Source organism: Hetaerina americana, unplaced genomic scaffold (assembly GCF_022747635.1).
Source record: "Hetaerina americana unplaced genomic scaffold, ioHetAmer1.1.p SCAF_10, whole genome shotgun sequence".
Taxonomy (NCBI): Eukaryota; Metazoa; Arthropoda; class Insecta; order Odonata; family Calopterygidae; genus Hetaerina; species Hetaerina americana.
Genome location: NW_027286070.1, coordinates 9,593,162 through 9,605,042, shown reverse-complemented (window position 1 = coordinate 9,605,042; position 11,881 = coordinate 9,593,162). Strand labels below are relative to the sequence as shown.

Sequence of the window (11,881 nt, the reverse complement as noted above, 5' to 3'; positions counted from 1 at the left end):
GATATACTACCTTGATCAAAAAGTTCCCGGAATAACCACCGTGTGGCACTCCCATCGTTCCGATTTGAGTTCTGTTTTTTTTGTTAAATTGGTACATCTGTTGTTGATATTCCCTTTAAATCTTAGTGTCATAACTTGACATTTGCAAAAGTTACGTAGCCAAGAGTACATCTATCTCTGTGTGTGTTGGCGATTTTTTACAATTTCAGAAATGGATTTAAATTTGCAACAACGAACTTGTATTAAATTTTGCGTAAAAAACGGATTTAGTGGCGCACGGACGTTGGAAATGTTGGAAAAGTGTTTCGGCAACGATTCTCTAAAAAAAACGGTCGTTTACCAGTGGCACGAGCGGTTCAGAAGTGGTCGTGAGTCAATCGAAGATGATGAACGCAGTGGCAGACCATCGACATCGAAAGTCGGTGAAAAAATTGATAAAGTAAAAGAAATGTTGGTCAATAACCGCAAATTAACCATCAGAGAAATAGCGGAGGACTTGAACATTGCCTATGGATCCGCCCAAGACATTGTGGTTAATGATTTGGGTTTCCGTCGTGTAGCAGCAAAGTTGGTGCCAAAATACCTCAATTTCATGCAAAAAAGAGACCGTGTTGACGTCGCAAAAGACATGATTTGCGAGGCTGAATCCGATCCCACATTCATCAAAAGGATCATTACTGGAGACGAGACGTGGGTTTATGAGTACGACACGCAATCCAGACATCAGGCAAGTGAATGGCGTTCACCAAATGAGCCGAGACCAAAAAAACCACGTCGTTTTCAGTCAAAAAAGAAGGCAATGCTGACGGTTTTCATGGATTACAACGGTGTAGTGCATCATGAATTTTTGCCAGAAGGCCAGACAGTAAACAAAGAGTATTATTTGGGCATTATGAGACGTTTGCGTGAAGCAATTCGCCGAAAGAGACCAGAAATGTGGGCAGAAAACTCGTGGATTTTGCACCATGATAACGCACCGTCGCACAGTGCTATCATTATTCGTAATTTTTTGACGAAAAATGCAACAAATACCATCCAACAGCCACCGAATTCACCTGTTTTGGCTCCCTGTGACTTCTTTCTGTTCAATCGAGTTAAAAAACCATTACGGGGAACGCGTTTTAGCAGCCGAGAGGAAGTAATGGAAAAATCGCAGGAAGCACTGATGGACATACCGAAAACCGAATATAAAAAATGTTTCGAGGATTGGATCAAGCGCTGGCATAAGTGTGTTGCAGTCGATGGGGATTACTTTGAAGGGGACAATATAGATTTAGATGAATAAACTTGTATTTTTAATTTTCTGAATAAATTCCGGGAAATTTTTGATCAAGGTAGTATACCCAAGTGGAGCTCTAAATGAACTGAGGCTCTATTTAAAACTAATTAAACAGTTGATTAATTCAAAGGTAATGTCATTATTCCTGCCAAATATAATTTTACACTCTGTCGTTGTTTATTTTAAGGAATTAACTGAGGCAGAAAGAGAAATCAATGGTAGTGAAACAAATTTACGTATTTTCAATGATTGCGATGCCATTTTTTAATGTCCCTCACAATAATGAAAGAAATGGATCTAAGCCCGTGGTAAATATAAGTATCTCCAACGAAATATTTTTTGCCCACAGTCGCATGTTTTCTGGATCATCAAACGAGTTGTGTGATAGAACAAATAAGCCTTTGATTTCAGCCAAGCTTTTTTTCAGTGACTCTGATCGAGTTCAGAAGTGTCGTGTTGTTCACATCCGTAGTTTATGTTTTAAAAGTAGTTTAGAGAATGCAGCTTTCACTTTTTATAACTTTCTGACTTACAAATTTTCATATTGGGTCCGAAATCAAGTCCAAAACATAATTATGCTGAATAATGTCAGTGACCTCAAAATCAATTGCTTGATTTAATGCAGCGTGCCCTTAATGGAAAGATTTTGCAATGGATCTGGGTTAGGGCTCCGCTTCCTGGAAATGGAATGCCAGACGCATTAGGAACAATTTTCTGACAGCTTTGAAGACGTGCGTGCTTTACATATTGGGGCTTACTTGGATATCTTCTATTTACTTCTACGTTTCAGTGACTTTCTAGCCCTTTTGAAACTGAAGAGGCGGATGCGGGAGTTAGTACCTACTTGTCTCCCTTTGTTTCGGAGAAATGTGGGCGCCTAATTTTTTGTCATTATATTTTTCTGGTTCACCATTTCCAGCGTCCAATCCGGAAGACAACATGCTCCCTGGGACAGTATATGTATTGCTCGTTGATCGTTGGAACTCGTGTTATGGATGCCTTTCTCCAATCTTAAGTGTGACGGCCAGAATGGACGAAATGAACTTCTCGAGGTTGTAAAACAACGCTTTTTATTTTTAACTCCGTGAGTCGGAGGTTTTTGCATCAATGCCCACAGTATGAACTAACCATGTCCGCTATCGCTGGCCCATCATTAATTGGTCACCTTTTAATTGACTGAAATTCCTATGTAGCGTTGCTGTAACGGTTATATGATATTTTTCATTTTTCCAGTAAAAGCTGTGCAGCTCACGATAAGTATTAAATCCTAGATTTAATTTAATTTTAACAATGTAATGTTTAGCGTGGGAGATGAAAGAGCGATATCTTAAAAAAATGAGAGGATATAACAGTCATTAGCACAGTAATTGATTATTATAATTGATTTTTCTTGCGTAATTAAAGCTTTGCAGTCTTCGAGATTATTCCTTAAATTAAAGCGTTTACTATAAGTTTTTTTTTTAATTCTAAAGAATTATTTGATCTAACTGGCCATACTCAGTAGAAATTCCTTCCTAGGTGCAATGGAAGAATTCAGTAATTTTTAGGGAAGTTCAAGAAAGTTGAGGTCCATAAGGAAATCTAAAACATTATGGCCTGTTAACGTTTTGTTGCTAACTAATTTTGAAATAATTAAATTGGATTGGAAATTCGTATTAAAAAGCTCGAGGTGAGGTGAAGTTAACTCTCTCAAGGAAATTGTAACCATTTAATGTAGTTTAGTTTCATGCATAAAAATGTAGTTTTAAATGACACTGTTCTGAGTGACTAGCGATGCATGAAAGAGGATATCGCTCCAAGGCAAGACTTTTTTGACAAGTCATTAATATTTTTATCCATGGCAAAGGTTGAAAGCTCTTTTAACGGCTCAATGGATTCGGGTTATGCGGCAATTTCAATAAAATTATAAATTATTTTGAAAATATAACATTTTTATTAATAGTTGATTGTTATACACAATAAAATCACAAACTTATGTATTAAGATTTCTTAAGACATAATAACATACACCTACTGAGCTACCAGTTTTGTGGTAGACAAGACAATATAGGCTTTAAATAACATATACATATATAAGCTGGAAAAATAATTATCTTACTTAACATAGTTGCAGGATTACGTGCTATGCTACCATAGTGGAAAGGGGAGTACGTAAGCTACAGTTTATTTCAGCTGAGAGAGATTGTCACCTGTTTGTTCTTTGGTTATATACAGTAATAAAAGGCGTAGAACCAAGTATCACAATTTATACTAACAGGGACCACCTTTTGACTTTACACATTTTTAACATAATAAAAGAATTAACATTATCACAGAGTGCTGATTGACATAAGAAATGTTTAGTTACTCAGGGTAAAGTCTTCTGTAATGGTAGTCTTTGTTCAGTTTGCTCACGAGGCCTCAAAGTTGAACATAATTATAGTTCACCTAGTCACAAACAAAGGCCGTAGCTTCACGTTGATACAACGTGTGACTGCCTATTTCAGTTCAAACATTTCTTTGGTTATAATTAATAGCCCTTAAGAGTAAAGTGGGAAAATAATTACATATTTTCACTAATACATTTTACAAAGATATTTTTCAAATTTCAAGACCTCTTAGTTATATATAAGCAGATCTCTTCCCGCTAATTGAACCACCACATATAATATCTGCATTTAAGGTAATTGTTGTATCTAAGTCCTTGTCGGTGACATACGTTTTCAGTTGGTACCACTCATTCTTTAACCATTTCGCAGCAAATATATCCTCATTAAAAATGTTTGGATGATATTATATAGGCTTTTTCTGACTCTAGGTAATATTTCATAAATAATGGAATTTTGTTCATTTTTGGCGTTTGAAATCATCGAGGTCAAACGTTTTAGCACCAAGCATTAGGATCTTGAATTCGATTAAATTAACAACAGCGAATAAATATAACTTTCTAGACATGAAGATTGGCATATTTTCAGTTCTTGGGAACGCTTTGGTTACATGGTGTTCGTTCGTAATCCATATTTAGCATTTAAGGAGGAGGAACTTCTCATAAGCTATATACAGTTCACAGGCGATGCAGATTTGCTTACAGTGCCCGAGGTTTAACTAAGACCGCTGGCTGCCTTTCATTCGTGGGGATCTCCAGCCTATCCACAACAGACCCAGCTGTTCATTAAACGTTGCAAAGTGCCTTCCTTATTGTCTCAGTTACCCGCTGAGGGACAATTAAGAAACTAACATTTATGCCCCATCGAATGAAGATCAATTTTAAACAAACTCGTGATAAACTTACGGTTTCCAACGGTAGTTTAAACATGATAATTTTAATATAAATAACCAAACCCGTTTCGATATTCCCTCATCGAACCTTCTCGAAAATAAACTTATAAGTGTCTTCCGGCAGTGCAAGGTTGCCAACCTTGACGGTGTAGTCCTCCCCGGGCACCGGAAGAATGTTGTACTGCTCGAGAATTGTGGCCAGAACGACAAATGACACGTATTGCACCAGTTTGTAGCCCATACAGGATCGTCGCCCGGCGCCAAAGGGTAGGAAATGCTCGGGTTTCTTCAGTCTGTACCCTTCTCCCCCTTCGTCCTTGCCCAAGAACCTCTCAGGCTTGAAGGCCTCTGGTTCCTCCCAAAGATCGGGGCTCATGTTGAGGTCATAATTGTTGAGGAAAATCAAGGTGTCTTTCTCCACTCGATATCCTGTTCATCAAAGAAAAGAAGGAATTTGATTAAAATCATTTTCGGCTCTTCGTTCAGGTTAGATATATTGCATTTTCTTATTTGATATTGATTGATTCAAGGAAGGAAAACCTCAAATATTTGAACAATTAGTCGTTACTGCCATTTAAAAACTTGAATGTTCATTTTCGACTGTAACTATGCAGAGGTGCTAACATACCTCCTACTCCGGACAATTATACTAAATGCTAGCTTTCAATCTAATGGCGGTCTTTCTTTTTTAAAGGAATAGGTAGACCCATGGTTTCCTTATTGATTGACTCGAATAGTGTTAACCCATGCTTACCTCCGATGGTGCTGTCCTTGTTGGCGACGTGCGGAACTATGGGTGAGGCGATTAGTCGGATGGCCTCGAAGACGATTGCCTCGGTGTACGGCATCGCCAGCCTGTCCGACAGCTTCACTGGCCTCTTCTCCCCTGCCAGGGCCGTCTTTAGCTCGGCCCTAACCCTTTCCTGCACGTCGGGGCGGGTCGAGACAAACGCCAATACTTTGATGAGCAGGTTCCCTACGGCCGAGTGACCCCCAATGATGTCCTCGAGGGCAAAGAGGGCTGTGTCCCAGGACAAGCGTGGCTCTGCCTCCGAGCGCACGTGGCCCACGAGCGCGTCCACGTAGTCCATCTTCCCTTCCTCCCCCTCGCTGCCGGCCGCTCTCTTCGCCTCCCACTGCTCTGTGCGCCCTCCCACCAGGGCGTCCATCATGAACCCACGGATACGGTGCGACCAGGCCGACAGCTTGGCCAGGTGGCGCCCGTGGAGGGGTAGCAGCCAGGGCAAGAAGTCAGCGGCGTAGCCCTGGTTGACCTCGTGGAAGATGGCGTCGAAGTCGGTGACCATGCGGGCGAAGGCGGGGTCGGCCCCGTCCTCCTCGAACCGCTTGCCGGCGAAGTAGGACGTGAAGACGTTGGCCACCGTGTGCAGAATGAGGGGCTTGGCGGGGGTGGCGGGCCTAGTGGGCGCCGCCTGCTGGGCAGTCCCGCTGACCCTGATGGCCTCGCCTTCCGCGGTGGTGAGGATGGAAGGCCCCGAGAGGGAGCGGCGCAGCAGGGAGGCGACGCCGAGGGCCAGCTTGGAGGCGTTGTCGAAGGCGCGACCCTGCACGCTCCGGCCGTTGCATCCGCTGAGCGCGAGGGCGGCGTTGCGATTGCCATGGAGGGAGGCGGCGGTGGCGGTGAAGGAGGCTGTCTCGATGCGCCGCAGGAGGGCTTGCATCTCGGTGGCGAGGATGGCGTCGAGCACGTGGAATCTGGCGGAGAAGGCCCTCGGGAAGGTGTGCCCCTTGAGCATGTCACGCCTCAGTCTCTGCACGTCAGACCAGTTGCAGAAGGCGAGAGCTGGAGGGAAAGAGAGAGGACGGAGAGTTAGCCAAAAGACGATAAAACCGGAAACGCTTGAGATTTTTCTTTGAGAGTAATCTACCTATGTTGTGGACGTTTCTAGAATTTTTATGCACTGCAAAGTAGGGCCTGAGCGGATGTCACGATGCTACTAAGAACGTGAGGGATTTGATGCGCCAAGGGATGATTTCTTTACGAAAAGTAGGTTTTAAATGGTAAAATCAAATATGTTTTACACTGAAAAAACTCAATATTCACTTGCTATTTGATTTTACATACGATTCTCTATGATGCCAAGCTTTTGTGGAAGTGGGAATCACGGAATAATCGCGAATCGCTCCAAGTTATTCCATAAACAATACACTATTGAATATACACAATGTTCACACGTCATAACATTTTGAACTGATTTAAAGTTGTGACAAAGCCACGCAATGACCTCTCATTGATTGGAAATCAAAATCACTGTGAATGATAAATATTCGGGTTGGAAATCAAAGGTCATTCACTAACATGAATTTATCATCACATGACCGTAACCTTGAATAGAGTGTTGAAGAAATATGAAAAGCATGGATGGATCAAGGTCATGGATAAGCTTGTAGAGGTAAATCGACGGGAGTAAAATAAATATGGGTCTGGGGTTGGTGGGAGAGAGAGGGAGGGGTGGTTGGAATACGTGGATTCCGGAAAAGGAAGAGTGGTAATTGTTCGATTTACGTCGATGTAATGTCATGAATTGAACGTTTTTGTTCACTTAGGGGGGAAACTGTTCAAGAATAGCAAACGGTAATTGCCAAAGCAACTAAAGAAAAAGCAATGGTTTTCGGGGACGCTTGAAGAACAACTTTTGAACGGTTTCTGTACCGAGTGACGAACTCTTAGTTTTATTGATTCAAATTGTCTAACTATGATCTCGGAAGACTGCCCTTGTTTGAGCTAGGGGTTGGCGAAAGAATGCGAGCACTTCGCCCTTCCGACCGCGAGATAATGTGCGTCTTGAGATTTCGTCTTTCCCACCAGTTAACTTTAGAAATAAAGTAAACAACTGAGCAAACTTACAATTTTCCTTGTCTCCGCAGAAAAGCTGGTGGTATCGGCGGAAATCAGGTCGTCCGTCGAAGTGGCCGCCCTTGGGGCCCAAGAGAACCTCCCGCACGGCTTCCGCCCCGTTGACTACGAGGCACTTGACGGAGCCGAGCGACAGGGACGCGACGGGCCCAAACTGGCGGCCGATGACGCCGAACGCCTCGTACGGCACTTCGTAGCCTGAGAGCAGATGCAGCGAGCCGAGGAGGGGAAGGCCCTTGGGGCCCGGGGCCTCGAGCCCGACCTCCTTCTTTTTGCCCCGCTTGTTCTTCTTCTCCTCGGCGGAGACCAGGCGCGCCCTCAGGGCGTCCACCAGGCACATGAGCATCAGGATGACGATCCCCGCGACCAGCAGGTGAGTCATGCTACCGGCAAACTCCATTCTTTCTCTCTGGAATACTCCCGGCGATGTTCAGAGGGTGGTGATAGGGTGTAGACTACTCCGTCGAATCACTGTCGGCTGATCTTTACCGTCGGACGGTCACGGTTCGTCTCGATCTTTGGAGATGAGGAGGGGTCGTGATGGTTTTTCCGGAGTGCCCTCTCGAAGAAGAAGGAGCAGCGGTCCCGTGTGACGGCGGTGGCGAGAAGAGTATATAAGGAAGTTTCGGAAATGGAGGGCGAAATCTGTTGGCTGGAGGTCCTTGCTCTCCCTTCGGTTGCCCTTCCTTTTTCAAGTAAGACACGAACTCCGATCCGAAATGTTTCGAAAAGTTAGATCGTGCGCCTTGCGGCTTGTGCGGATAAGAGGAGGATGCGATGGCTTCTTCCCTTAATCCCCTAGCCGACGACTTCCTTCAAACTCTTTTCGAGCGACTCGAGAAGGACACAACACCTGTCTCTTCCTCTCCGCCTCGAAGATCTTGTCCCCCTGGCTTGACGACTCCGACTGAGCGGCGGCCGGCGCTTATATACCCGCCGCCGCCGATGGACACCCCACACACCGGCCACCTTCCCTCCTCCCACCACCATCACCTCCTCCCCCCCAGAACCCTGCTCTTTTGTTTCCCGTATTTTTTCCTGAATTGATTCCAGGCCCGCGATACATTATGGAGTGGCTTCTTTTCTTCCAAGCCGACCCCACCACCACCTTCAGCCCTCACCCCTGTCACGCGCCCCCTCCCTCCCCCTAATCCGATTGCCCTCCTCCCGCCAATCGCCTTTACCTATCAAGATGTTGGCTCCGGCCCGCATAGTCTCCCCGAGGAGGGAATAGGATGGGGGTGGGACGGTGGCGGTGCCACGGGGGGTGGGTGGGGGGAGGAGAGGAGGGGTGCAGGAAATCTGGGGCGTGGTCAGAGATGATTACCGGTGGGATGGGGTGCACTTTGTGGGAGACCACGCGAGGAGTTATTTTAATGGGGGGACGGGGATCGCTCTGTACTGTGGGACCGGGAGAGAAAGGGAGGCAGGGGGATGATATCCATTTTTTTCTGCTTTTTTATTACCTCTTTCCGGTACGATTTTCTTTCGGTCGCTGGGACTGTGTTTCAGCAAAGAAGCGGCCAAGTCCTCGGGGCCGCGAATCCACACCACCGCCGGAAAAGGAAAGGAGTCCCGGGAGTCCATCGCGACGCGATGCGCCTCCGGTCTCAACCGCGACCTGCTTGGCGTCTCTCTCTTCCGCCCCCCTCTCCTCGCGGGGCCTCGGCGCCGTTTCGCGGGGGCCCCTCCTTGACTCGCCCGCGGGTCTGACCACCGCAAACTCGGGACCCGCCGAGGAGAAATCCGTCCCTCCGAAATCCCATCCATCCCAACGAACCCCCGCCCCCCTACGCCCACGCTCCGGAGACTCTAACGCTCTGGGGGAAGGCAAGGATTAGGACAGCAAGTGTGAAACGTGCCGAGGATGCTCCCCCTACCCTTTGGCCTCTTTGCTCTGATCCGAGGTGAAATACATTATTGTTGGGCGAAGCTACCGTTGGGTGTTGCCTTGCTTTGAAAGGCGACGGATCGAGAAAGATTTCCATGACTTTTTAAATGGACGAGGTGTGATTATTTCACTTTCGGTTGAGAATTCATCCGGGCTGACGGGAATTGACGCGGTGGGCATCTATCATTCATCGGTCGTTTGGGGGCTGCCGTTCGCCGTTTCCATTACTCCCACTCGCGAGCGTAGTTGTGGAGGCTCTCGCTGGGACGGGTCGTTTCTTTTATTGCAGGTTTCCAATCTGTAAGAACTAAAGTTACGCCAGTACATCCAGACCCTGAAGTGTCTTTGAGGTTCCCTCTCGGGTGTGAATCCCCGTGCGTGCGTCTATACACTCTCGAAAAGCCGACGAATATATTTGAAAGTTTAGACGGTTGTGAGAATCAAGTGCTGTGAATCTCTAAATAAAGTGAGACATATGGATTCGCGGCCATAGTTGCTTGAAAATACACACACAAACAATGATTCAGAGATGAGCACGTGACTTCAGGGGAAATTTTCTTTAAGTTACAAATTGATTAAAAATCCCTCTGAAAAGGGGCCTTAATGTAGTGATAAAACTTTCAAATGTCCACACTGTTTGGTATTGACAATAATAAGTGCTGCATACAATAAACCTTCAGCAGACTCAGCACGTGAAAATAACAAGGACTCGTAAGATGACTTATAACTTTGAGAAACGGTCTCAGATTAAACATGGTCCATTGAAGTTACAAGTGCTATCCTGCTGTTTGTGTTGTTCTCTTCTGTAGTGTATTTAATGCGTTTATGGATTCTTTGATCATTATTTTGACAGTGTTGCTTTAATAGTTAGGAGTCATGAGGTATTTTCATTGTTATCAAATGATTATAGCAATCATCATATCACTGCTGGCATTTAATTTACTTGTAAAAAGCTGACGAGTCAAGATATTTTATTCCATCTTTGGATTCACTATTTTCATTCTTGAAGTGTCATTTACTATTGGCAAAGACATGCGTTTTGCTGATTGTCAAAAAATGTTATAAATGCAATTTAGAAAAAATTACCATGAGTAAAATTTAGAAAAATTGCTGTTAAAATGACATAATTTTTTTCAGTACAGTTAACATTTCAGGATGAATGATTATTTTACTATTCCACAGGAAGACTATACACAATAGAAAATATTAGAGGTTCCAATTGAATAATCAGCTCTAACACTATATAATTTCCTCACAAAAAGCAAGCAGCATTTGATAAACATAACGGCTTCAGGATTAACTTTGTGCAATTCCTTCATTATTAGGGTAAAATGAAACTTAACACTTCCACAATATAGATTTAATATTTCACGACCATGGTTTCGAAGCTGCACATCATCACCTGTTGTGGAAGTATTAAGTTTCTTTTTACCCTCATAACAAACAGCATTTCCTTATATTTTAATGATTATCTACTTGGGACTCAAGAAACATCCATATTCCAGGAAAAATAACAATGACTGAAAGAAAAATGCTCTTCTCAAGGGATATCCGTGACAATGAGTGAAAGGCATTAGTTAGTTGTCTAGGGGAGGAAGGGAGGTGGATTTATAACTCAACTCATTTAGAAAATGATAATTTCTTTATTCTCTGAACAGTTTTGCTCTTATGTCTCCTCATGGTTTGGATATGGCGATGAACTGATCAAAAGCTATACATATTTGTAACTTCCTGGCCTTCCATTTAGCATCAAAGAAAGTTCTGTCAATAATTTTCCTTTCAATTTGTGAAATTGACTTAAATTAATAGTTTTCAATGCTTATTTTTGGCTGATTTTTTTCTTTTATTTCAATTTATCAGGTAGAAATAAAATGGTAATCAATTACTATGAGAAGGCTATCATTGAATTCATAGCAGTTGACATGGCTAGTCAAAAACTGTAGGCTTTGCCACCAATGTCTTCTTCACTCGTCATTCTTCTTCCGCAAACCTCGTATCATGATAAAATATTTTTTTTTATATTGTAAGACTTTGAAATTAGCAATGCATTATTGTCAAATTTATTTTCAAATACATTTGATTAATCTAAGCCAAAATTCTATGCTAACGTTGTTTATGATTTCATATCAGCAATGGTTACCCAGTGTTCTTGGGAAATTGATGTAAGCAATATGATTAAACTTGGCTTCCCTACTTGAGGTGATCATGTTGCTAATATGGAACCTGTTCTTGGGGACCTCGAAGACCTATAGATTTCTATATGAAGGCATTGTAACTTCAACCAATTAAAGAAATTGGAAGAAGTTAGCCTATGAGGAATTTGGATTCATCAAATTGCCAAACATACGGTATTGAATTGATATGGTATCAAAATAAGCAAGGCAAATTCCTATTCAATTTCAAATCATCACTAACATTTCAATTCCCACTATGCTGCAATTGGTGCCCAGTCTTTTAATCTCCAAATATCAAAAATACATGTCCACTAGGGCTGTGCAATACTTTGATATGATTGTTGATTTTTACTTTAATGTCAAATCTAAGGTGTTGCCAACATATCTCAGGTGATATCATA

At 43.4% G+C, this 11,881-nt stretch overlaps 1 protein-coding gene across 1 annotated transcript; it reads right to left on the bottom strand.

Moving 5' to 3' along the window:
* Positions 1-4,616: 4,616 nt before the first annotated feature.
* Positions 4,617-7,797, bottom strand: LOC139700232 (cytochrome P450 307a1-like). The gene is made up of 4 exons (XM_071598854.1): positions 7,407-7,797; positions 6,158-6,341; positions 5,292-5,944; positions 4,617-4,966 (listed from the first exon to the last, which is right to left on the bottom strand). Exons 1-4 carry the CDS (start codon positions 7,795-7,797, stop codon positions 4,617-4,619), a joined length of 1,578 nt encoding a protein of 525 aa, XP_071454955.1.
* Positions 7,798-11,881: the final 4,084 nt, after the last annotated feature.